This window comes from Paroedura picta, chromosome 8 (assembly GCF_049243985.1).
Source record: "Paroedura picta isolate Pp20150507F chromosome 8, Ppicta_v3.0, whole genome shotgun sequence".
NCBI lineage: Eukaryota > Metazoa > Chordata > Lepidosauria > Squamata > Gekkonidae > Paroedura > Paroedura picta.
The window spans coordinates 3,815,601-3,842,596 of NC_135376.1; the positions used below are offsets into that span (position 1 = coordinate 3,815,601).

Here is a 26,996-nt window from a genome sequence, read left to right on the forward strand (position 1 = left end):
TGCAGACAAAACAGCTCTGGCCTTTTAATTCAACATTAGCAGCAGAAAAATACAGCGCGGAATATCTGTACAGGACCGAGTGCGAATCCTTCCGTGGCCTCCAAGTGCGACTCCACCGGGGGTAGCCTTGTGCTGTAGGCCTCTGGCTCAGTCGTGCTTTAGCTCCAGGGAAGGCGCCTGGGCCACGGCGTGGCTGCCAGGCTAAGCCGCATGGAGCTACTGTGTGACTGTCTCTCCAACTCTCCCTCCCAGAGATCCTGGTTCTGCTAGGGTTACCAACTCCAGCTTGAGAAATTCCTGGAGATTTTTTTTGGGGGGGGTGGTCAGTGCCTGGGGAGAACGAACGTTGCGGACAGGATGCGGCTCAGTGGGGATATTGTGTCACTCTAGGGCTCCCGTTGCTCCTAGGCTTTGTGGTATACCATAGAGTTTGCTCTGTGGAGCCACCATTTCCTGCAGGGGAGCCTCTCTTTATCTTATGGACAGCAGTTGTACTTCCCAGATGCTCACCCTACATTCTGCCCATTTTCAAAAATGGTTGGGGGGGGGGAGGAGGAGGAAGGAGTTCATTTTTCGGGGTCAGGGACATGCCACAATGGAAAGACAGGGCTGGAAGTCAGAAAGAGAATCAGGAGTGAATTTTGCAGGCTTTCTCCCTTCCAAGTGGCAACCAAAACGCTGCCATTTTTTAGGGTTGGCTGGAGAAACAGGCCTTACGCCATCGGTTCTGTCGCCACGGTAACAGCTGGGCCTAGGCCGGATGCCGCAGCCAATTTTCGGCTCCCCCCTCTTGCCCTTTCCCCAAACGGACGACCCTCACTAGGTGCACGCGGATCTGGGCAAGGCGGGGAGCGGAGCAGGAGGGCCGAGATCCAGTTTCCCTTCCCCAGAGCCATTAGGAGTCTGTCTGGTTTGTTTGTCCGTCCATCCTGGAGAACAGGGCCAGGGAGGAGGGCAGGCCTGGTTTCCCCCCTCCATCCAGCCAGCGGGCGAGGAACAGAGCAGCAACGGATCCAGAGGGCACCTTGGCACACACCGGCGGGCGAGGAAGGGGTTGGCCCTTCACCAGACGGAGCACTTGTGAGCCGGGTTCATGGGGGAGTTCTTGGGGCAGTGGAAGACCCGGCCAAATTCTTCAAACTGGGAGACGCTGCCGAGAACCCTGCGGGGCAGAGAGAGAGAGAGAAAGACGGGCATGGGGAAAAGATACGATGCAGATTCCTTAAAGAAGCCAATTTTAGTTTGCAAAGGGAGAGGGATTGCTCTGGATGGACTCCTAACGCCGGGCCTGCAAGCGAGGATCCAGTCCCTGTGCGGAGAGGAATGGCCGTGCTCAACGGAGCCCCGAGAGCCAGTTTGGTGTCGTGGTTAGGAGTGCAGACTTCTAATCTGGCGAGCCAGGATCAATTCTGCACTCCCCCACATGCAGCCAGCTGGATGACCTTGGACTCCCCACAGCCCTAATAGAGCTGTCCTCATAGCAGTAATCTCAGGGCTCTCTCAGCCTCCCCTCCCTCACAGGGTGTCTGTTGTGGGGAGAGGAAAGGGAAGGCGAATGGAAGCCGCTTTGAGACTCCTTTGGGGAGAGAAAAGCGGCATATAAGAACCAACTCTTCTTCTTCAGTAATCTCAGGGCTCTCTCAGCCTCACCCACCTCCCAGGGTGTCTGTTGTGGGGAGAGGAAAGGGGAGGTGATTGGAAGCCACTTTGAGACTCCTTTGGGTAGAGAAAAGTGGCATATAAGAACCAACTCCTCCTCCTCCCCCTCCTCCTCTTCCTCTTCCTCTTCTTCTTCTTTGTCATGTGCGTCCTCAAAAAAGTTCTTCTGCAACTTCCAGAATTCCCCGTCTCCCCAACCCCGTTTACGGCTTTATTATTCAGGATTTTTTGTTTCAGCCCATTTTGAGAAAAAGTCAACTGTGGGCCATGAGTCCTAACTTCCTGAGAAGACGAGCTGGATTTTTGTGCCCCACTTTTCACTACCCAAAGCAGTTTACAAAGCACTTTCCTTCCCTCACAACAGACTCCCTGTGAAGAATGTGGGGCCGAGAGAGCTCTAGAAGAACTGATCTGCAAGAAGAGCTCTCAGAGAACTGAGTCAGGTCCAAGGCCACCAACTGGCTGCATGTGGAGGAGTGGGGGGATCAAACCTTATCCATGACAAACATGCTGGCTCTGAGAAGGCCTCATGTCAGCAATTCCAGTGTATCTGTCACCCCTCAAATCCAGAGTCATTCCAGTTCTCCTCACGTTTAAATGGCCAGTTTAATGCTGCTGCAGGCCACCCAAATGCTTTGCAGTTCCTCAGGCCAGAAGCCAAGAATAATTCGGGAAGCAGTTTGCAAGAGAGGGTCACTATCCGCAGCGTGTCCAGAAGTTCTACTCTGCCCTGCAGCAATCAGGATTCTCAGTTTAGACTTCTGATCAATTTCTACCCTCAACCCCATTTTAGTCTTCCTATTTACTGGATGTCACAGCATGTTTTTTTTTTAATTAACAGCTTATTGCATGCCATTTCCTGTCTTCTTGATTGATTTTATGTTGGCTCCCTGATGGGTGTTCTTTTCTTTTGAGGCTCCCTGACTGCTTTGATGATGTTTTCTGAGGCTCCCTAACTGTTAGGCTGATAGATCCTGCCCCCCCCCAAATTGATGCTATTATTAATCATTTTTGCACACCTTGGAAACTGCCACAAGAGCCACGGCACCAAAATAACACCTCCACACGTGGAGTCTTGTCTTTCCACCCACATTAGATGTTCCTTTAAGTAAGGCTGCTGGAGGGCAGGTTCTGGTTTAGCACCCCAGTTATGGCACCCACGTCCCAGCCCTCTTGAGCTTCCTATCACCTCCACCCACAAATTCCAAGTTACCTGTAGTGTTCGGGAGCATGTTTGTCGGTCAGCACCTGCAGGTAGATGGACTGTGAGCGCCGTTTAATACACCAGTTCTGCAAGTAGAATGTAGATTTTCATGTTACTGTTACTAAACCAGATGTTAATCATCATTGGTCTGATTTCGAGTGAAGCAGTACGGGACGGGGTTCTTACAAATTTCCCTCTGTTAATGAGCTGTCAAACCTTCCTGCTTTTCCCTGCCGTTTTTTGGTGTGCCATCTTTGGAGGGTTTTATAATGTTCTAAGTCGAGCGCTATAGCACTAAAGCAATACAGCACTTCAATGCTATAGCAGCACCATTAACATTCTGGAGTGAGGTGGTCAAGCTGTGGCTCCCCAATGCCCATGGACTACAATTACCATGAGCCTCTGCCAATTACCACATGCCCCTGTTCGTCCACCAGGCATTTGGTTGATGCCATAAGGTGGTAGATCTTGGGTCCCTCCTCAAAATGCCTTGTACATCTAGGGCCAGAGGAGTGTCTCCCGAGGCCAGTGGACAGTGGGTAGAGTGGTGGGCCAGTTCTGCTCCATGCTAGACAGATGTGTTATGAGGGGGTTTAGTAAGATTTTATGCTGCCAGGGGATTGTTGTAGTTTTATCTGTGTTTTATTAGCTGGCCTGGTCCGGAAGTGGCAGTCAAGAAATCAAATAATAAAACAAACAAATAAAACAAACTGGCCATGCTGGTAGGGGCTCATGGTAATTGTAGTCCATGGGCATCTGAAGAGCCACAGTATGGCCACCCCTGCTCGGCAGTCCAGGCATCTCAATGGTGTTGCTATAGCATCAATGTGCTATATTGATTTAGGGCTACAGCGCTATAGCATTCAACATAGAACGTTCCAAACAAAAAAGTCCGCAGAAGCTCTTGCAGCAAAAAAGAGCAGGGGGGAAGGCGGCATTGTAGGAAGCACTATGGACATTTTAAAAAGCACAACCCAGTGATTCAGAAGTGCAAGGAAGGGGCAGAAAGCAGAAGGAAGTTGCTTTCCTTCAAAGCGGCTCAACCACGCTGTGCCAATCTGACACAAGCTGTTTTGCACGAAGAAGGAAATAAATCCTGCAAGCAGCCAGTTACTAAACTGCATCTGTCTGAAATGACACGGAAAAAACCACATTTGCAACCAGTTACTAAAACGGAATACAAAGGCAGATTGGAAGTGGCCACTGCAAGATAAAACATGGAAATCAGGTAGGACATGTCAGGCATTGTGAGAGAAGGCCTTCCTGGGGCTAAATCACGAGTCCTTGAACCCGAGTGGCCCAGATCTTAGGCCAGCGTGTCAAGGTGTTCTTTGAAAGATGGGAGGGCCCAATTCCCCCCACCCCTGACTGCAAGACCCCCTCCCAGTTTGCAAGGCCTGCTTGTTGCTGCAGAGATCTTTGCCTGAAAATAGGGTTCCCAACTCTGGGCTGGGGAATTCCTGGAGATTTAGGGGTTTAGATGCAGGGTTTGGGACTTTGGTGGAGCATAATACCATAGAGTCCACCCTTCAGAGCAGCCATTTTTTAAACAGGGGAATGGATCTCTGTAGTCAGGACATTAGCTGTAATTCCAAATCTTCCTGCCGCCTCTAGTTGTTGGCTGTCCTACCAAAGCATCAGGAATGCCAAATTATCTAAACATGTAGCTCTGAATTTTTTCGCAAACTAAGAACAAGCTTTGCCCAAGGAGTGGGCCCCAATTTGAGGGCCTTCTTAGCCAGGATGCCAAGGACAGGGGCATTACCTGGGCGAAAGCAATGAAGAACAGCTGTTCGTGGGTATACTTGAGCCGCTGCAGGGGACTTTCGGGGCCGTGTTCCCGCACCCATTTCTGATAGGCCTGTAAGAGACAGTCCTGTTTGGCAAGCAGTGGAGGTGAGTCCCCTCTCCCTTCCCACCCGAGGAAACCGTTCAATATCCAACAATCAATGAGGAAGCAAATGCCCTAGATGTGGAATAGCCCAATCGTGTTGTGTTTCAGAATCGAACTAGGGTTGGTGCTTCAATGGGAGGCCACCAAGGAAGGCTCTGCAGAGGAAGGCCACGGCCAACCACCTCTGCTTCTCCCTTGCCTAGGAAGCCCCTTGCTGGGGTCACCATGAGGCTTGGAAGAGTGACCACCAAGGAAGGCTCTGCAGAGGAAGGCAAAGGCCACCCACCTCTGCTTCTCCCTTGCCTTGGAAGCCCCTTGCTGGGGTCACCATGAGGCTTGGAAGAGTGACCACCAAGGAAGGCTCTGCAGAGGAAGGCCATGGCCAACCACCTCTGCTTCTCCCTTGCCTTGGAAGCCCCTTGCTGGGGTCACCATGAGGCTTGGAAGGGAGACCACCAAGGAAGGCTCTGCAGAGGAAGGCCATGGCCAACCACCCCTCCTTCTTCGTTACCTTGGAAGCCCCTTGCTGGGGTGGCCAGAGGTTGGTTGCCATTGGATGGCACATAATTTGTCAAACGGGGCAAAGCTTGGTTCAGAAGGCTACGCTGTGAATTTATGGGATGGAACTTATGTGCCCACAGAGGTGGGCAAGATCAGGGTGACGACAAGGCTCAGCCAAAGAAGGGATTGGGGCCGCTGTACCCTCTCCATCTGCAGGAGTCTACTCTTGCAGGGGATAACATGGGACTCGCTCCCCCAGTCGACGGGGTGGGTGGGGGGGATACGTACATAGTAGGCGAGCTTCAGGCCACCCATGTCGGCAATGTTCTCCCCCAGGGTGTGTTTTCCGTTCACCTGGAGGAAGAAAAGCAAAATCAGGGTCAGAGCTGCTTGGAGGTCAAACCGACACCAGCCCCAGCGCCAAATATTTAGGATGCAGGGTTGCCAACCTCCAGGCGGGGCATGGAGATCCCCCCCCCCAAAATTACAGATTACATCAGATCAGCCCCCTGGGGGCTGCTTTGAAGGGTGGACTCTGGCCTTTTGCCCTCCCGAAGCCCCTCTCCTTCCAAAACTCCGCCCTCCCCAGGTCCACCCCCCAAATCTCCTCGAATTCTGAACACACAAGAAGCTGCCTCATCCTGAATCAGATCAACGATTCCATCCCAGTCAGAATTGCTGACACGGACCGGCAGCCGCTCTCCAGGATCCCAGGCGGAGGTTTCTTGCATTGCCTGATTCCTGATCCTTTAAACTGGAGGCGCTGGGAAATGAACCCGGGAACCTCTGCATGCCAGCTCTCCCACCTGCATCACCACAGGTGCTGGACTCGAACCTGGGGCCAGGAGTAAGATGCCAGGTATCTTCCACGCTTGGCCACAGCCCCAGCTGGGCCCAGAACCAGCCCAGCATCTTCACCGTTGTGTGCCACCCCTCCTCCCCTTGACAAACACGCCGGTCACCTGAGTCTAGGAAGAAATATGGCCCAGCAGCTCTGCATGCTTCCCCAGAACAGAGCCACTTTGGTGTCGTGGTTAGGAGGGCGGACTTCTAATCTGGCATGCTGGGTTCGATTCTGCACTCCCCCACATGCTGGGTGACCTTGGGCTTGCCACAGCACTGATAAAACTGTTCTGACCGGGCAGTGATATCAGGGCTCTCTCAGCCTCACCCACCTCACAGGGTGTCTGTTGTGGGGAGAGGAAGGGAAGGCGACTGTAAGCCGCTTTGAGATTCCTTCGGGTAGAGAAAAGCAGCATCTAAGAACCAACTCTTCTTCTTCTTCTTCTTCTTCTTCTTCCTCTTCTTCTTCTTCTTCCTCTTCTTCTTCTTCTTCTTCTTCTTCTTCTTCTTCTTCTTCCTCTTGCTCCTTTGGAGCTTGGCGCACAGGGGGGTGGGGGGTGGGCACCCAGATGTTCAACATCTTGACTTGGAAGTCAGCTCCGCTCTTCCCAGTGACACTCATCGCCAGGTGGTGTGAAATTGCCACAATTACGGGCTGAGCGGTTCTGGAAGTCGTCCCAGTGAACGTTTCAGGAACGGGCGGGAATCAGAATTGAGATTTTTTTTTTTCCAGCTCAATGATCTGCTGCTCCGTTGGACGCTTCGGTTTTTCTTTCTCATGAGGATGCCACGATTCCATTCAAGCCGCCGGTTCTTTTCACAGCAGGCTCACAAACGAAGCCGGTGAGCAAGTCTGCTTTCCCTCCTCGGCGTCTCCCTCCACGCCAGGAAAAGCTTCGGCTGCTGGGAGAGGCCTTTCCAGGAATTGGCAAAAACAGACAGGTGGAAGCGTTGGGCAGAGAATTAGGGTTATCAGGGCCCCTCTGCCGCCCAGCCAGAGATTTGGGGATGGGGCCTGGGGAGTCTGCCATGGAATATACCCTCCGGAACATGCATTTCCTCCAGGAGAACTGATCTCTGCAGTCTGGAGATGAGCTGTAATTCTGGAGGATCCCCAGGTCCCACCTGGAGGTTGGCATCCCTACATAGCCCGCATGGTGTAGGTCAGGGGTAGTCAAACTGCGGCCCTCCAGATGTCCATGGACTACAATTCCCAGAAGCCCCTGCCAGCGAATGCTGGCAGGGGCTTCTGGGAGTTGTAGTCCATGGACATCTGGAGGGCCACAGTTTGACTACCCCTGGTGTAGGTGTTCAGGTATACTGAACCTATAAAAAATCAGTACTTCTTGGTATTCCCAAATACGAATACTGGTATAGTATTTAGATTTGCTAAATATTCGGGAAGGCCAATTTGTTTGGCTCCATGTTAGCCTCTGGGAGCCATTATACTCAATGGTCCCCTGCAGGCTATAATATAGAATCATTGTGAGGGTATTTGGGGCTCGGTGTGTATGTATGTATATTTTTTAAAATAGAGGCACCAGATTTGCAGTATGGCTGCTGGTGCCTCTACTCACCCCCCCCCCCACAAATTTGAGAAAGACTGGGTCCTCAAAAAAGGTCCCCCCCCCCACCTGCCATTGTCTCCAGTGGAGGAAAAGGCATTTAAACTTTAAAGGGAACACAGTCCCTTTAAAATTTATTGCAAGCTGTGGCAGCACTGCGAGTCCCTTTAAATGCCTTCTCCAATCCGGAAGTTTAAAGGACCGAGAGCCCTTTAAATGCACTTCACCTGTGGCTATCCATCAGTCCTGAAAAGTCCCAAATAGGTTTTGTTATTTTCCAGACTCGGCCACTTCAGTAGCTGAAGAAATCCAGCAGAATTAGTAACCCCACAAATACTGGTAAGGTTGGGGTGTTGTGGTTTTGTTTCAGATCAGTTGAATGCACACCTCTACCCCTCCCTTGAGCCCAGTGGCCACCCTCTGACTCTCCACCAGACGCCCAGGAATTGGCTCTGCCTCTAGGGAAAATGCAGTTCGGCAAGAACTTCCTGGCAAGATCCACGGGGAAAGAAGGGGCATTGGCCAAGGACGGGTGTCGCCTCCAAGGCCAAAGGGTGTTTGTATTTCAGCAGGACAAAGTACAGGCCAAGACTTCGGGAAATGGCTTCTGTTTTCCCACCCGCGGGTTAAACGGTAACCTGTTGGGGCGACGTGCTGTCGCTGTTCCAGGAAGACCTCAGCCACATGGGGTGGGGTGGGGCGGGGAGGTCTCGCCTACTGGGGGCAGGTAAGGATCCGCCAAGCTCCGATTCGGCCAGGGGATAACGGGTGATTTTGATGGTCTTGGAGGAAGAGCCCTCCCCCTGCTGGCCGCATGCGGCATTGCGTGCCCCGGCTCACCCCTTGGTTGTAGACGGTGAAGTTGTTGTACAGGTTGACGATGCATTCGGCCTTCCTCAGGAACTTGCTGTAGGACGTGTCGGTCCACCAGTGCATCAGGTTGCCGTGGCGATCGTACTGGCCTCCTGCAGAAAAGACCTCGCCGTTAGTCTTAAGCAGGGGTAGTCAAACGGCAGCCCTCCAGATGTCCATGGACTACAATTCCCAGGAGCCCCCTGCCAGCGAACGCTGGCAGGGGGCTCTTGGGAATTGTAGTCCATGGACATCTGGAGGGCCGCCGTTTGACGACCCTTGGTCTTAAGGATCCAAGAGGTGTCCCACGGTCCAGCTAGGGTTGCCCCTCTCCAGGTGGTACCTGGAGATCTCCCAGAAACACGTCTGATCTCCGGTCTGTCAAAAATCCCTGTCCAAAACGTATGTAACTAATCCACCTGAGGGTACATTTCATGGATCTTTTCTTCCAGAAGGAGGCAGCGACTTTGAGTAAATTCGTTTTATGTATTTGTTTCAGTTTCTAGACCAGCACTCACCAAAATGGCTCGTCGCGGTTAACAACCTCTTAATAATAACACCCCATACAACAATCCTTAACCCCCCCCCCCAGTTACTAATCCCCCTTGACAGTGGAAGCTCCTTCCCCTTGCCCCCCCCCCCGGCTCTACAGACCTTCTGATAACGTGCCTTGGAGGAGATCTTCCCAGGGGGAGCCAGATGACCTCTAGGGACCCAGCTCTTCCTTGCCCCGGCCTCAACTGAAGACCTGGCGGAAGAGCTCCGTTATGCTGGCCCTGCGGAACTGTGAAAGCTCCGACAGGGCCTGCAGCTCTCCCGGAAGCTCATTCCACCAGGTCAGGGCCAGGATCGAAAAGGCCCTTGAGGCCAGGAGAACCTCCCTTGGGCCGGGGTCCTCCAATAGATTCATGCCTACATAGTACAAGGCCATGTGGGGGCATAAGGAGATAGGCAGTCCTGCAGATATGTGGGGCCCAGACTGCAGGTGGCCTTTAAGGTTAACATCAAAAGCTTGAACTTGATCTGGGCTGCAACTGGCAGGGCTGGCCAAACTGTGGCTCTCCAGATGTCCATGGAATACAATTCCCAGTCTAAACCTCCGGAAGAAGTTCCTGACAGTGAGAGTGGTTCCTCAGTGGAACAGGCTTCCTCTGGAGGTGGTGGGTTCTCCATCTTTGGAGATTTTTAAACAGAGGCTGGAGAGCCATCTGACGGAGAGGCTGATTCTGTGAAGGCTCAAGGGGGTGGCAGGTGACAGTGGAGGAGCGAAAGGTTTGAGCTTGTCCTGCATAGTGCAGGGGGCTGGACTAGATGACCCAGGAGGGCCCTTCCAACTCTGTGATTCTATGAGTCCCTGCCAGCATGGAATTGTAGTCTGGATCAGTGGTCCATCTAGTCCAGCATCCCGTCTCCCACAGTGGCCAAGCAGTTCCTCTGGAGGGCCGCCAACAGGGCAGAGAGGCCGGGGCTTTCATATGCCCTGCTCTATAGGGCCCAAGGTCACTTCTCCTTGGCTGCCACGGGGACAGGAGAAGGGATCCACATGGGTCGGAATGACTCACCCCAATCGTCGTAGCCGTGGGTCAGCTCATGCCCAATGATTGTACCGATCCCGCCGTAATTCAGGGACCTGGAGGGTGGGAGACAAGCAGCACACAGGGGTGACCACGGGATGAGAAGGGGAAAAGGTGCAGACAGGCTAGGCATCCCAGGTCCCTCGTAGCTGCCGGGAGGCGGGGCGAGGGGATGCATGCTGGGAGCAGTGTGAAAATTAGCGTGATGTGCTGACATAATTTGGCAGTAACATCAGGGACACTGAGGAGAGATGCTCTGGCTTCTGGACAAGACCTCTACAGTAGGATTAGCTTCTTACCACGGAGTTTTGCCCTAAACCAGAGCATCACGGTTGTGACTACGTGCTCCTGGGTGATGTCAGCATTTTCCGTTCACTTCCTGCTTCTTTGCTCCCCATGCTTGGAAAGTTCCCCGGTTCCTGAGACCTCCTTTAAAAAGCTGCAGTTACAGAATTATAAGTGAGCATCCCGGCCTTCTAGGCCTTCCCCCCACCCTCCCCCTTAAAATCTCACTTCTGTCTTAAGAACTGGGCTTGGTGAGAGATGGTGGTAGAATCCGCTGTCGGTACTCTTCGTCTGACAATTTTTTCTTTCAGAGACTCGCTCTCAAAGTCCCATCATCTTGCACAATTTCTCTAACTTCTAAGAAATTGATCAAAAGGCAAATTATTTCTCACACGGGGGTGTGTGTGTGGGGTGTGTGGCTGTCATATTCGATGAAGGGATGTTTTGTCAGTGGGTTTTCTTTACAGGCTTGTAAAACGTTGGGTTATTGTCTCTGAACAACCATGACATCTAAAAGTGTCTCTGTTTTTTAGCCGGGTGTAATTCATATCTCCAGTTCGTACCTCTATTGTCACGCCAGCTGTAAAATGTACGTAATTGATCCAGGGTTCCCTTCCAGAATGCAAAAAAAAATGTCGGCAATATAACACCATCATTTTTTAACGTATCCCTGAAAAGGATTATTTAAAGATTGTATGTTCTCATCTTCGAAATCACTCCTATATAAATTTGCTAGCTCTAAACCCATTGGTGATCCTATAGCTATCAATTGGATCTGCCAGTAGAATTTACTGTTGCATTTGAAAATATTTTTTTCTTGAGCACGCTTTGTGACAAGGCTATTAAGAAAAATCATTGTCTCTTCTGGTCAATACCGTCCCCATGGCGGCTATGGCTTCTGTTTGAGGGATGCTAGCGCAGGGGGAAACGACATCAAATGGAGCAGACAAGGCAATTTCATCTAAAGGTAAAGGTAAAGGTGTCCCCTGTGCAAGCACCGAGTCATGTCTGACCCTTGGGGTGACGCCCTCTAGCGTTTTCATGGCAGACTCAATACGGGGTGGTTTGCCAGTGCCTTCCCCAGTCATGACCGTTTACCCCCCAGCAAGCTGGGTACTCATTTTACCGACCTCGGAAGGATGGAAGGCTGAGTCGACCTTGAGCCGGCTGCTGGGATCGAACTCCCAGCCTCATGGGCAGACAGCTTCAGACAGCATATCGCTGCCTTACCACTCTGCGCCACAAGAGGCTCTAATTTCAATTTCATCTACACACGGTCATTTGTGTAGTGGTTGGTGGAGTGGTTAGGAGTGCGGACTTCTAATTGGTTTGATTCCCCGCTTCTCCCCCACATGCAACCAGCTGGGGGACCTTGGGCTAGTCACAGCACTGATAAAGCTGTTCTGACCAAGCAGGAATCTCAGGGCTCTCTCAGCCTCACCCACCTCACAGGGTGTCTGTTGTGGGGAGAGGAAAGGGAAGGCGACTGTAAGCCGCTTTGAGACTCCTTTGGGAAGAGAAAGCTGCGTATAAGAACCAACCCATCTTCATTTTCTTCTTCTCATGGCTTCTGTGCTAGCGTAGATGGAACCGACGTCAAACGGAGCAGACAAGGTGATTTCATCTACACACAGTCATTTAGTCAGCTTATTAATATAATCTCTTGTTATCTTTAATATCAGAAGGAATGTGGGGGAAGGAGACCGAGGTATTTAGAAACAGGTTCTAACACAGAATTGTTATGAGATATAATCGATCTCCCAGCGTGGGGGGGGGGGGGGTAGGATTTATACCTTTGTGAATTCTTGGTGCTACATAGAATACAGGTTTTCTGGGACTTAAATTGCACGGACATGCTTTCTCCCATGGTAAAACATAACCCACAGTGTCACCTTTCAGTAGAAATCTAATCTTTTCTTGGATGGATTGCGGAGGCTCATAATAGTAACTACGGGGGACATAATAAGTTTGATTGTTATGCTGTTTCATAACCTCTGCTCCGTGATCTACTCTGTTTTGTATAACAGGTCTCCCCTCCCTTATCGGCTTCTTTTGGGTTTTTGTACCTAAGAATGTCGCCTCATCATAAAAGAAGCTGGTGGGGGGTGGGGGGAAGGGTTGTTATCCAAAGCAGGCTAGACTGTGAATGTTTACAAGTCTGCCCACCCTCCGACAACCCCCTCCCCTCCTTAGGTACAACAGCATCACCCACCCCACGTGAGGCATCATTTACCTTTGGGTCAATTTCTCAGGAGGAGAAGAAATGATACAAGACGGCAGGACAGTTGATAGGGCAGGAAAAATCTGGCCGACAAAGGATACCCCCAGCTGGTTCTACAACCATCTCTCACCAGGCTCACTTCTAAAGACGGATGTGAGATTTTAAGAGGGAAGGGGGGGAGGAGGAGGGAATGACCTTAGAAGGCTTGTATGCTGTCTCACAACCCTATAAGCCCAGCCTTGAAAAAGAGCATTTGTAAGAACTCGAACATACTGGGTGACATCCCTGCGGGCAATAAAAGACCTATTGTTGCTTATAAGAAAACAGCTAGCTTGAAAAATCTCTTGGCACACAGCAGCACTGGGCAGAAAGGGAATCCACGGTCTTGTTGGACCAGCCCCTTCCACGGGGTCACTTTCCCTGTGAGGAACTGCTCCTTTTGCAAAAATGCAAAACCCACGAAACAGTTCGCTAATCCCGCTGAAAATAAGCTATGCCGTCTTAAAGAATTCACAGCATGCCGTGGCAATTACATGGGATCATGCAACATCATGGGGAGGTGGGGAAATGTATATTGGCAAGACAAGCCGGCCTCTTAATCAAGACTCTTTCCTAAAAGAATTGGCCCTCCTCTATTGGAGCATTTATTTAAGCACAATCGCAAACCCACAGCCTTCTTATTTGAGTTTACGCTCAAATCCGACAGACAGGAAAATAGAATTCTGTAGAGCAATGGTTCTCAACCTGGGGGTCGGGACCCCTTTCGGGGGTCGAACGACCCTTTCACAGGGGCCGCGGCAGGGCAAGCTGCTTGGCCGGGGGGGGGGCATCCACACAACAGCCTTGCAGGGTAGATCGAGATAGAGCGTTCGTCTGTCTGGAGGAGCTGCATGGTGAGCCAAGAGGCAGAACTGGACTGAGAAACCCTGGGGGAAAAAGCCAGTTTATAGACAACTGTGAACCATGGATCTTCATGCCATTGGCCAGTTTTGGTTTAATTTCTGTGAAAGAACCCTGGCATCATTTTATGGCTGGGGGTCACCACAACACGAGGAACTGGATTAAAGGGTCGCGGCATTAGGAAGGTGGAGAACCACTGCTGTAGAGGAAAGAAGCAGAATGGATTTGGAAAAGGAAAACGCTGCACCCTAAGGGGCTAAATGAGGGTATCTCCTGGCAGAGGTGCAAAAAGATAAGAGCCAGGACAGGTGCAGACAGCGATGTTTAAGCGTATGTATAGGATCGGAACTAAAAGTATCTGAACGGTCAGTATGGCCTTGGCCTGGCGGAACACTCTTCCAAGGGAGATCCAGGCAGTTCCGCAGGGCCTGAAAGTTCCGCCCTACAGAGTGGAAATCCTGGTCTCTGCGGAAGTGAGCCGCGAGTCATGAAAGCTTCTCCCCAGCCACAGATTTGGTTAGTCTTGAAGGTGCTCCTGGACTCTGGCTCTTGCCTGGACAAACACTTTGACCATGGAAAGGCACCATGTTTAGCCACACGGGGGAAACTTGAACAGTTACAAACAGACATCAGCAGAAGACTGAACCTTACACCAAAGAGAAGGGGTAGTCAAACTGCGGCCCTCCAGATGTCCAGGGACTACAATTCCCAGGAGCCCCTGCCAGCATTCGCTGGCAGGGGCTCCTGGGAATTGTAGTCCATGGACATCTGGAGGGCTGCAGTTTGACTACCCCTGCCAAAGAGACTCAGAATAAAAGGAGTCTGAAGAAGTAGGCGGAGACTCCTGAAAGCTCCTCCCCTGCCACAAATTGCGTTAGTCCTGATGGTGCTCCTGGACCCTGGCTCTTTTCTCCTGCTGCAGACACACCAGCAGGGCGGCTCGTCTGGATCTTGTACTTACTGTGGGAATTCCGGGTCATAGAGAGTAGGCTGAAGGATCCCAGCTGGAAACACTGCAAAGGAAAAGGAGAAGAGTTGTGGGAGAGAAAGGACTCCAGGCTCGGGCTCCCTAAACTGGTGTTGGTGGGTGCTGGGGCTTCCACCATAGAGTTTTGTTCAAAACCCAGAGTGTCATTGTGTTCATTTCTGGCTTCTTCCCTGTTTGGGGTGGGGGGAGTTCCCACCAGCTGGCTGGCAGTGGAGAGGGTTGCCTGAAACGGATCCTTGCCCCATTGGGCTTCTGACATCCGAGACTGCTCCAGTCTAACTAAACTTATTGAGTTGTACGCTTTAAAATATAATCGAGGCAAACAGGAGGACTACAAACTGGCATATCAGGCATGGGTGCTTGCTGGAGGGCTGGGATTGCCTGGCAGTTCCTGGCAGGCATGACAGGTGGCAAATATGGGTTTTCAGGCCCCTCCAGGCAGCTGGAAGGGGTGGGAAGCAAGTTATGCCGGAGCAGGAAGCTCCTCACCTGATGTTCCAGCAATGTGCCCATGCGACTTTCAACAAGAATTAGCATCTACCGTAGAGCTACCATAGAAACCTCTTACCCCGTTCCCCTGCTCGAAAGGAAGGACTGCAGTTTCTGGGTGGAGGGGGAGGGAATGCCCTAATTCTAGAGCTTTCAATTTGACTCTCCTTTGATTCTCCTCCCAACCAAGTCCTACAAAAGGTGGGTGGGGACCGGTGGCTTTTCTCCCTACCCATTTGGTTCTTGTTCGGAAGGTAGTAAGCATTCAGTGCCTGGGGAGGTAGCAGCCACCTGCGAGGAAGAAAAATGACATGATTAACACAGGGACCGGCCGAGGGACAGCACCAGGCCATGCTTCCTGGAGGCTGCTGCATGAGACGTTAAGAAGGGCCAGGGAGGGTCCATCTAGCCCAGCCTCCCATCTCACACAGGGGCCAACCAGGGCCAACAAAAGGGCTCAGAGGGCAAAGCCTTCCCCTGACATAGGTAAAGGTAAAGGTCTCCCCTGTGCAAGCACCGAGTCATGTCTGACCCTTGGGGTGACGCCCTCCAGCGTTTTCATGGCAGACTCAATACGGGGTGGTTTGCCAGTGCCTTCCCCAGTCATCACCGTTTACCCCCCAGCAAGCTGGGTACTCATTTTACCGACCTTGGAAGGATGAGTTGACCTTGAGCCGGCTGCTGGGATCGAACTCCCAGCCTCATGGGCAAAGCTTTCAGATGGCATAGTTTCCCCTGACAAAGCTTTCCCCTGACATAGTTATAGGCTAATCAGGCCCCTGTTGGCATCTCGAAAAGTGCTTCATAGGTGACTGTAGCAGTTGTTAGAATAATTGATACAACAGTCACCCGGAGGCTTCTGATCACCTGGACTTTAATTTACATGCTCCATGTGAAACGACCCTCTCCTAATAACTTAATTGAAGTCAGGCTGGCAGAGGGACAGGTGATCCAGCTCAAAAGAACTCACACCCATTTCATTGTGGCTTTGCTCAAAGGTTTATTCTCCCCTGATGAAAACTGAGACGGATCAAAAAGATGCAGGATGTTTTTAAATAATTGCCTGCATTTGCATCAAAAGGGAGACCTTGTCCCGGCCTATCGGGTGCTCAGTTATGCTCCTTCCAGCCACTAGAGGCCGCCAAAGAACAGTGAAAGGAAATGGGAGGGCATTTGACCTGGAGGACAAACCTGGGGCGGAATTCGAACTCAGTCCCTGCAACAGCATCCTGCAGAAGCTAGGCACGATGCCCACACTGAGGCAGACTTCGGAGCCGTAAGGGCGAGTGACTTACGCTGACTTGTCCACCTCCTGACGAATCTTCTTCACCGACAGCTTGATGCTGAATTTGATGCTGTTGAGGACGTTCTTGAAGTACGTTTTCTCGTGGACTTCGAACTGTGGAAGGACATCGGCTGAAATTAAACACAGCAGGGGGTGGCGGGTGGCGGGAAAGCCGGATGGAAGGCCTGGGATGATATCCACCCACTTCTGAGAACATATTCACGCGTTCAACATATTTATATCTCTGCCGCTTAGCTGCTCAGCTCCTTAGTAACCGAGCTAAGATGTAAAGCAGCAATTAAGACATATCTGAAAGCTAGTAGCGACAATAATAAAATCTAAGCAAAGGGAGCGAGATGACAACTTGGAATAATAAACCGGAAGCCGAATGGGATAATTAAAAGGGCTGTTAAAACAGTAATAGGAATTGTGAGTGATTTACAGCCCTCACTAAAGACCCACAGGGCTGAAAGCAAAGCTGAGCCAAACAAGCATCGTAACGCAGAAAAGAGCAGAGAAAAATGGACACAATGTTTGGACAAAATGTAATCTTTTCCTTATTGCTGCAATAAGAAATTCCTGGTTTGGGGGTGGAGCTTGGGAAAGGCATGGTTTGAGAAGGGGCGGGGCTTCAGCAGTTTACTTGGTGCCAAAAGCTGCCAGGTGAGGCGTTCCAAAGGAGGAGTGTCACCACAGGGAAGCGGCTGTGTGCTGTCCTTCAGCAGCTAGCCACAGACAGCACAGGGTCTCCACACGTGATTTCACCTGCTGGGCAGACTCCACTAGGGAGCATAAAGCTTACCAGCACAGGTAACGTCAGCAAGCGGTCAGAGCTGGAAGCCCAACGACCATAGACACTCCCTTTCATCAGCCGATTAAAGAACTTGTGCTTCAGTTGATTTAATTGACGGGGCCAATCGGAATCAGCGAAAGACTGACATTTTAAATATTTTAATTTTACTTCATTTATACACCTCCTTTCTGCCCAAGGGGGGACCCAAAGCCGTTCCCATCATTCTCCTTTCATCCTTAGCATCCTCACAACAACCCTGCCAGGCGGGTTAGGCTGCGAGCGTGTGATTGGACTGGGGCAATCCAGCCAGATTCCCCAGCTGAGTCGGGCTTTGAACGTGGGCTTCCCAGATCCTAGTTTGTCCCTCGAACCAATACCGCCGAGGATGACCAACTCCGGATGTCCATGGACTACAATGACCATGAGACCCCCACCAATTACTAGCAGGGGCTCATAGTCATTGTAGTTCATGGACATCAGTATTATTGTTTTTTGGATTTGTATACCGCCCTCCCAAGCAGCTCAGGAGAGCCATCTGGAGAAGCACAGTTTGGCCACCCCTACACTGTACCATACTGGTTCTGGGTAGGTAAAAGATAAGCTTTTGGATCCGGTTGTGTTCCAGTGTCAGGAATAAAAACTGGAACATCCAGAGCGGCCTCTCCGCCAACCCTGACTTCCCACACTGTCAATTGTAGGTTCCCTTGCCCTTTTTCTTCAACATCTCCGCCAGCCATCTGGGGCGAGCAGGGACCATTTATTTCAGATGTAATTGGTAAGTTAATTAGCAGGTTAATCAGACCAAAGGAAGGTTGATTAATCAATTATGGTCTTCTAGTTGATTGACAGCCCGACAAATTACTCCTTGCCCTTGCCTATCTCCAGGGAGAAACTCGGGGAAAAGGTGGGCCAAGGAGCCTCGGGGAGACTCGCCTCGTATTCCTTATCGATGGCCTCGGGGTTGAGGAGAAAGTCAGGGTAGCCGATCATCACCATCATATGCTGTAGCTGCAAGAAGAAGAAGAAGGGAAGAAGAGCTGGGTTTTTGCACCCTGTTTTTTACTACCTGGTGGAGCTTCAAAGTGACTTACATTCGCCTTCCCGTCCTCTCCCCACAACAGACACCCTGCGAGGCAGGTGAGGCTGAGAGAACTCTGGGAGAACTGAGACAGGCCCAAGGTCACCTAGCAGACCTCCTGTGTCTCAAAGCAGCTATAATTGTCTTCCCTCCCTCTCCCCACAACAGACAGGTGAGGCAGAGAGAGCTCCCCACCTCCTTAAGCAGCCGAGTCCACTGCTGAACTACTCCAAGTGGAATCTCCTCCCCACCCCTGATATCTAACTGGAAAGAGAGATATTTCGCTTGCCCTTGATTGTGAGTGCGAAATAGATAGATGGGCATCTGAAGGGCCTCCCGGGTCCTTGATCTGTGTCACAGAACCCTCCTGTCCCCCCCCCCCCTCACACACACACACCTTGGATCTTGCTGCCCGCCGTGTCGCATCGTCCATCCAGTCCAGCTCTTCCAGTCGTCGGTCCAGGATGTGCTTAATGTCTTCCACTAACTGATGCACCTGGTTGAAAGAGACCATGCAGAGATCAAAGGCTGTGTGTGTGAGAGAGAGACAAAGAGAAAGTGTTTGTGTGAAAGGGAGTGTGTGTGTGTGTGTGTGTGAGAGAGAGAGAGAGAGAGAGAAGCCCAGTCCTACCTTACTGAAAGCAAAGCACCCAAACCCCTCTCGCTCGCTAGGTGGTCACACCTGTTTTAATTCGGGCCACCAAAGGGCAATTCCTAAGTTTGCTGAAGTAGGAGGGGGCCGTGGCTCAGTGGCAGAGCCTCTGCTTGCCAGGCAGAAGATGTGGGCAGAGTTTAAAGATGCAAGAGTATGAAGCACCAGGCTGCTTTACAAGAATAAAATAGCTGTGTTGGGAAAAGAAACGAATTTTGTGGGTAAGAGAGGAGAGAGAAAGACCTAACTGCCTAACTGGTCTTCTTCATTCATGCCATCTGTTCCGGAGGCAAGCAGGGAGGAAGTGTGCTCGAAGGAGCAGGAAGTCTCCAATTGAGCCAATCTAGACATAGGAAGGACCTGGGTGTTATGCCCTGCTTTTCACAACCTAAATGAGTCTCAAAGCAGCTTACAATTGCCTTGCCTTCATCTCCCTTCAACAGACACCCTCTGAGGTAAGTGAAGCTGGAAGAGCCCTTAGAGTAGGGGTAGTCAACCTGTGGTCCTCCAGATGTTCATGGACTACAATTCCCATGAGCCCCTGCCGGCATTTGCTGGCAGGGGCTCATGGGAATTGTAGTCCATGAACATCTGGAGGACCACAGGTTGACTAACCCTACCTTAGAGAACTGATCTGGGATCACAGCTCCGACAGGATTGTGACTGACCTAAGATCACCCAGCTGGCTGCAGGTGGAGGAGCGGGGAATCAAACCCGGCTCTCCTGATTGGAAGCTGCCACTCTCAACCCCTACACCAAACTGGAGATTATTTGAAGATATCAGGAAGTTCCTAGTCTAACTATGCTAAATCCACGTCTCCTCCGATGCCCCCTGTGGGACACTCTTCATATGCTGTTCAGTCATGAGCACTACAAATTTGCAAATTGCAACGGAAGGTCCCCAGTTCAATCCCCGGCATTCCTAGTAAAGATCAGACAGCAGGTGATTTAAACGAACTCTGCCCGACACCGTGGCGAGCAGCTGTCAGTCCAAAGAGATGATTGATGCTTGCGTTGGTGGCAGGTTCACACGCTCATGCGCGCTTCGGACTAACAATTGCTCCAGAGCACTGGATCACGAGAGCCTTTCCTAACTTCATTCATCCATAACTGGATTTTAAAAAACTTGCTCCTGTTCACCCTTCAGTCCCCACAGAGTCCTCCTCCTTCTCCTTCTCCTCCTCCTCCGCATGTACCCTGAATAACGTCACAACGGATTCGCCGCCTATAAAGATGAACAAGCGCCCTGCGGCAAATCCTCTCATGAATCAGAGCCCTGACTCACAACAATAAATCCGCCTTTAAGGCGCCACAAGAGCCTGGGAGATTTCGGCTGCTGCTCTCCTCTCCAGGCACCATTCCGTCTCCTGATGCAGGCTTTCTCCACTTTTTCGGGCTTCGAGAAACCCCAGAAGTGGCGCAATCCTGCAGAATATCGTTGGGAAGCAGAGCTGTGGCCACGCCCACCTGGGACTCCTCCCTTTCCCACCCCCTCCAGGCCCCTCATTGGCCATAGGGGGAGCAGGTTGACATGAGCATATAGCATTATACCACCTGATGAACATTTAATAGAAGTTTAAATTTCTAAAAGATTAATTTACTCCCACCCGTTTGGGAAACCCTTCCAGGGCCGTCAGGAAACCCCCGGGTTTCACGAAACAGCTCTGCTGAGATACCCTGCCCTGAGGCATACCATTCTTTCCAAGGGTTTTCAGCCTCCAGTTGGAGAAACTGTTTCCCTTCCTCCAACTTAGTTTCTTGTCCCAGAACAGAAGAAGGAGAAAATGCAGTTGAGTCACAAGCCCCTCACGGGGACTTCCAGGAAACTGAAGGGTGGGCACATGGAAAAAAGCACAATAAAATCCAACTATTTATTAGAAGCTGTTTTTTTTTGTGTGCCTTGCTTTTCACTACCCGAAGGAATCTCAAATCGACTTAACCCTTAGTCCACTGAGGATGGTATTGTTTACTCAGACTGGCAGCTGCTCTCCAGGGTCCCAGGCAGAGGTCTTTCCCGTCCCCTCCTGCCTGGTCCTTTTTAACTGGAGCTGCCGGGGATTGAACCTGGGACCTTCTGTCTGCCAGGCAGATGTTCCGTCCCTGAGCCAGTACCCCCTCCTTTTGTCCAGCAAGGTCAGTATTGTCTACTCAGGCTGGCAGCAGCTCTCCAGGGTCTCAGGCCAAGGTCTTTCACATCACCGACTACCAGATCTTTTGACTTTACATCCCGAGGACTGAACCTGGGGCCTCCTGCATGCCAGGCAGCCGCTCCACCACTGAGCCAAGCACATATATTGCCCTAATGCCAGGAGCATATCATATTCTTTTAGCCTTCTGGGATGGCAGAAGTCCAACTGGTGCTGCTTGCCAGCCCCCTGGCGTCTTCCCCCTTCTGTGCCGGCACCTACCTTGGCCTTGCTGGCCGAGGAGAAATACTCCTCCACAAAGAGAGCTCCCAGGGCCATGCCGAAGTGCTTGTTGGCCTGGCTGAGGCAGACTTTGGCCAGCTCCTGCGGCTTCTCAGCGCCCTCCATCTCCTTGGCCAGCTCGTGGATGGCGTCCCGGAAGGGCGTGGAAAGGTGCTCGCTCAGCACCACCGCGATGCGCCACAGCATGTAGTTGTGGAGGATCCTGGAGCAGAAAGAGCCCATGGCGGAGGACTTAGGATAGTTGGGCCCTCCTGAATTTAATTCAGAGCATGCACAGATGGTCTGTGGGACGTCTCTCCAGGACAGGAGTCCCCAACACAGAGCCTGCAGGTGCCCACGAGCCTGCAATGTCGTTTCCGGGTGCCTGGGCGGGGCCAGGTGGGGTTTACACTCAGCAAGACCCCTGATTGGCCATTGGAGATTTGATTGGGGGTGCAGTTTTGTTTTGGGAAAAAAAATCGTTTTGGCAACTTCTACCACCACAATACAAGGTTCTGAATCGTGTGACTGGAGGGAAGCTGCAGCAGCCGTTTTCTGGTTGGCTCCGCCTTCTGTCCCTGCCATTTTGTGGCTGCACCTACCGTGCTGTGTCAGAATTCCAAAGATGCCCTGACCCGGGCTCTAGAAAGAAAACTCCCCGCATGTAGAAAACTAAGCTGTCAGGGTCTCCAAAATGCAATTTTTCTGTTGCATTCTTTGTCAGGGGGGAGGTGTGTTGGCCTGTGTTACAAGAGCTAAATTTGAGTCCAGTAGTACCTTTAAAGAACAACCCGACTTTCAGGGAATGAACTTTCAAAGGTCAAAGCTCCCTTTGTCAGGGACATCCCCAGGTCCTTCTACCACAGCCAGAAGGTTGCAAAGACAGGAGTTGGGACTGAAAGGTAGAATGCAACACCCCTCCCACCTTCAGTCTGGGATAGAAGGATTCAGAGATTGCCACTCCTCCTCGTATAAGATGAAGGGGGCTTTGACCTGCAAAAGCTCACCCCCCAAAAAACTCCTCTGGGTCTCCACAGTTCAGACCACCGCTGATGTCCTTACCTGATGGGCGTGGTGTGGATCAGTTCGGACACCCGCTGCATGTAATCCGTGGCCAGCAGCACCACCTCCTCGTCCTCCGAAAAGTGGTCGTGGAATATCCGGTCAAGGAGACGCTTCCATTTCAGCTGGGGGACGTTGACAGGAGATCCCCCGTTATTACCCACAGAGCCTCCCCATCCCATTGTCTCTCTTATTTATTTTATTTTACTTTATCTTATTTTATCTATTGACACACAGGAAGCATACTGGACCACATAAAGCAGGGGTAGTCAAACTGCGGCCCTCCAGATGTCCATAGACTACAATCCCCAGGAGCCCCTGCCAGCGAACGCTGGCAGGGGCTCCTGGGAATTGTAGTCCATGGACATCTGGAGGGCCGCAGTTTGACTACCCCTGACATAAAAGGAAAGCTGTGATCAAGGACGGCTCATCAAGCGACGTAATATTGAACTGGCCACTAGAGGGAGCAAAGCACATGCAGAACAGGGAACCCCCCACCCCACTTCCAAGCAACAGGAAACCACAAGCAAGAAAAACGAGACTGTGGCCCAACAAGACAAATGCAGCATATTGGCCACACACAGTCCAGAAGCCGAAGCTTTCCCTAACCCTGCAAAACGTACGTTGGGCATAATGCGTTGTAGCTCCCCGAGCGTCACCTTGTTGTACATGGAATTGATGTCACGACGGAGGTCATCGTATTCAGAGACTGTGATCTGCGAAGAGGGGAGGAAGAGAGGGGAGGAGGGATAGACTGGAGATGCATTTGCGCCTTGACTGAGCGGGAGAGAAGGCCGGCAAATAGAGGATTGGGCCCATGGGTGGCTTTCCTCCTGCAACCGCTTAATAATTTGTTGGGTGCATCGGCCCACCAGACTGAGACAGCAGAGCAGGGCGGTGGGTCACATCTGGGTCTCTGCCTGCTTTAGAACAGAGCTGGCACCCAATTAGAAGACCTCCCGCCGATAAATGTGCCATCTCTGGCCAAGGGCAGGAGGCATGAGAGGTGTCAAGGGTGCCCGGGCAGAAATGGGCATCTGGTGAGATTGACAATACAGGCTTGGGAAATGCCTTAGGATTTGGAGGTGGTGACTGGAGAAGGGAAGGGATCTCAGGTGGGGTTCTGATGCCGTTCTAGGACATCCATCTCTCCTCACTCTATGGTATACCATTGAGCCTGCCTTCTGAAGCAGTCGTTTTCTCCAGGGAACCTAAATTCTGTCGTTTGGAGATCCACTGCAATTCTGGGAAAACTCTGGCCACTCTAGAATCTCTGATTCTGGAGACCGTGCTGATGAAGTTCTACAACAGCAAGGACATGGTCTATCATGACCATGTTGCCCCCTTCTGGTGCAGGATGCAAGGCTCCATTTCCAGTTTTTGGAGACCTTCCCTTCCTTGGGAACAAGAATGGAACGGTGGTCCAGAAGGACGAGGCCACAACCCCAAGGAACTCACGTTGGCCAGCCTCTGTTCCAGCTGCAGGATCTCACTGGCTTTCTGCTCCACCTGCTCTGCCCCTAGAAGGCCCAAGAGACGCTCCATGAACACCCGGTAGGCTGCCAAGATCTGAGGAGAGACAGCAACGTCAACAGTACGCCCAGACAGACAATGGATAGAGGCCTTTGTGCAGCAAACCTTAAGGATGCCCAGATTCTCGGGGCTGCTAAGAACTTTTGGTTTCACTATAGAGTTCCCAGTGATTCATAGGATCATAGAGTAAGAGACCACCAGGGTCATCTAGACCAACCTCCTGCACAATGGAGCAACTCACAACTACCTGCCTGTCCACAGCGACCCCAGTTTCATGCCCAAGTGATCCCCCCCCCCCGAAATCTCCAGAATCCAGGCTGGCCTGGAGGGAATTCACCTACGATCCCACAGTGGTGATCAGCAATTCCCTGGGTAGGCAAGGAAGGGCCACAAGAGACAAACACTGGCACATCCCTTCCTGCCCATCCACTCACCATCTGCCTAAGTTCATAAAATCAGCAGTTCTGCTTTAAAACTTCCAAAGAAGGAGAACTCACCACCTCCCGAGGAAGTCTGATCCACTGAGGAACTACTCTGTCAGGAACTTCTTCCGGATGTTTAGCTGACTCATGTTCAGCGTCTACTAAGAGCCCCCCCCCCCCGATCCTAGATCCCTAGAGTTACCCTTTGCCACTTCTGGGTAGCTCTAGGAATCACTAGGAACTCGATGGTAAGAACTTCCTGTAAGTACACAGAGCCTTATTTTAATTTTTTAAATTTTCTCCCGGGATGCCGCCACCCCCCATAGCCCTTCCACTGGTTGCCAGGTAACTGAATCATATTCTCAAGTGATGGTGGGAATACGAGCATAGCTACCTCAGCTTAGCGTTCCCCGAGTGACAGCAGGAGGACAATTAAAGCCGTAGTGATGGCACAGGCAGCCCTAAGTCACTTCTGGTGAAAACCCGGAAGTGACATAGGTGGTTTCTTGGAAACATTTATGGTTTCCAGTGATTCCTAGATCTACCCAACGTCATTTCTGGGTCTTCGGCAGATGTTACGGTGCAGCTTCTGTGACGCCACACTGCCCGTGTCCCTTCCTCTGATCCTCCCGCTGGTTGGCACAGCCAGTTGGCAAAGCGTGGCACCCCTAAGACACCTTGCGGTCCCCACACTGGGAAGACGCACGGCAGAAGGTGAGAAGGCAGCACCTCAAAGATCCTTCCTCGCTCCTAACATCTTTACAAATCCCTCCAAAATGTTCAACAATAGCCGTGGAAGAATAGCATTATTTCCCCCCTCCTTTGCACATGAGAGAGCAGCTGACAGAGGGGGACTTTCCTAGGGCTGAGAATCGAACCAGGAACCTCCTGGATTTTTTAGCAGCTCATTGAGTGACACACAAAGCTGCACAAGCCCTTTCCCATTTAAGAAGAAGAGTTAGTTTTTCTTTACCCAGCTTCTCATTACCCAAAGGAGTCTCAAAGCGGCTTCCGATCACCTTCCCTTCCTCTCCCCACAACAGACACCCTGTGGGGTAGGTGAGGCCGAGAGAGCTCTGACAGGACTGCTCTGTGAGAACAGCACCATCAGGACTGTGACAAGCCCGAGGTCACCCAGCCAGCTGCATGTGGAGGAGCGGGGAATCAAACCCAGCTCACCAGATTAGAAGCCATACTGGCTTGTGAAAGGGAAGATCTTGGGAAGGGAAGAATTCCAAATCTGAGCCTACATAGGTACAAAATCAAGTTTTTTTCCTCACCTTTTCACTTTCCTCGTCCTGTCCTAGGTAGAGGGTTCGCTCAGATAACGTCAGTCCATCTTGATCAATCTACAAAGGCAGAGGGGGAAAGAATTAAGGGCTTCGTCCAAGAGAGTGAGACTCTCTCTTTTGGGAAAAACATTAACCCCTTATTCCAGGCAAGAGAGAATTGATCGCGCTCTCTTTCTGATTTGTGTCTCCGCGGCAGAGCATCTACATGGCGTGCGGAAGGTCCCAGATTCAACCCCCAGCATCTCCCGCCAAAAGAACAAGGCAGGAGGTGATGTGGAAGACCCTCGGAGAGCTGCTGCCGGTCAGAGCGGACAACTCTGGCCTTGACACACCAAGATAACCCCCTTCCCCAAATACATGAGGGCATCCAATGAAGTGCACGGGCAGTAGGAGGGAAGAAAGGAAACAGTACTTTACAGCAGGGGTAGTCAACCTGTGGTCCTCCAGATGTCCATGGACTACAATCCCCATGAGCCCCTGCCAGCATTCGCTGGCAGGGGCTCATGCGAATTGTAGTCCATGAATATCTGTAGGACCACAGGTTGACTACCCCCTGCTTTACAGAGAGTGATTAAAATGGGGCATCGGCTACCAGAGGAGAAAGCGATGGCCAGAAGAAAAGACAGGTTTAAAAGGGAGAAAGGTGGATTTGTGGAGGAGAGGTATATTAGTGGTTACCGGACATAGCTACTAAAGGGAACCGCCATGTTGAGAGGCAAGCCACCTCAGGTCCCCAGGGCCAGGATGTGACATCAGCGGAAGGCCTTGGCCTCTGTGCCATAATTGGGTGTCCTGTCTGAGACAGGATGCTGGATTGGGTGTGACGAAGTTTGATCCGGGAGGACTCTTCTTTTATTCTGACGTTCTTAAGAGTGCCATTCAGTATAAGCCAGCTTCCTGTGCATTCCCATGCGTTCACGTTCCCTCCCTCTGTCTCCCGGGATTCCCCCCCTTTACAGCTGGCGCTCTCACACGCACTAAACAGCACATTTTCAATGCACTTTCAAGGCACGTCACAACTGGGTTTTATGGTGTGGAATAGCAAAATCCACTTGAAATCGGTAGCAGGATCAAAACTGCATTATTCACCGTGTATGAAAGCACCTAATTTGTAGCCAGTTAGTTCCTTATACACTGCTTTTCTCCCCAGCAAGGTCTTGAAGTGGCTTGCCACAACAACCCTTCGAAGTAGTCTGCCCATCCGTCCTTTCTCTTCTTCCTTCACCGTGCTCGCTGGCGGTGCAGCAGTGTGAGAAAAGGAAGGACGAGGTTCTGGAAATGTCCCACAGGCCGGGTCTCTGGCTTTGTTGTGAACTTAGGTAAAGGTAAAGGTATCCCCTGTGAAAGCACCAAGTCATGTCTGACCCTTGGGGTGACGCCCTCTAGCGTTTTCAGGGCAGACTCAATACGGGGTGGTTTGCCAGTGCCTTCCCCAGTCATTACCGTTTACCCCCCAGCAAGCTGGGTACTCATTTTACCGACCTCGGAAGGATGGA

At 51.5% G+C, this 26,996-nt stretch overlaps 1 protein-coding gene across 1 annotated transcript in view; it reads right to left on the reverse strand.

Moving 5' to 3' along the window:
* The window catches only part of ECEL1 (endothelin converting enzyme like 1), a 50,463-nt gene continuing 23,467 nt past the window's right edge, over positions 1–26,996 (reverse strand). Inside the window, exons 3-18 of the mRNA XM_077348104.1 lie at positions 25,489–25,557; positions 23,712–23,822; positions 22,877–22,969; positions 22,254–22,378; positions 21,192–21,414; positions 18,529–18,627; positions 17,987–18,061; positions 16,271–16,374; positions 15,208–15,266; positions 14,460–14,511; positions 10,081–10,148; positions 8,507–8,631; positions 5,547–5,612; positions 4,629–4,724; positions 2,873–2,949; positions 1–1,162 (exon numbers count right to left, since the gene is read on the reverse strand). Of these exons, the coding sequence (XP_077204219.1) occupies positions 1,063–1,162; positions 2,873–2,949; positions 4,629–4,724; positions 5,547–5,612; positions 8,507–8,631; positions 10,081–10,148; positions 14,460–14,511; positions 15,208–15,266; positions 16,271–16,374; positions 17,987–18,061; positions 18,529–18,627; positions 21,192–21,414; positions 22,254–22,378; positions 22,877–22,969; positions 23,712–23,822; positions 25,489–25,557 (1,542 nt within the window). The 3' untranslated portion in view covers positions 1–1,062. The remainder of the gene's footprint in view (positions 1,163–2,872; positions 2,950–4,628; positions 4,725–5,546; positions 5,613–8,506; positions 8,632–10,080; positions 10,149–14,459; positions 14,512–15,207; positions 15,267–16,270; positions 16,375–17,986; positions 18,062–18,528; positions 18,628–21,191; positions 21,415–22,253; positions 22,379–22,876; positions 22,970–23,711; positions 23,823–25,488; positions 25,558–26,996) is intronic.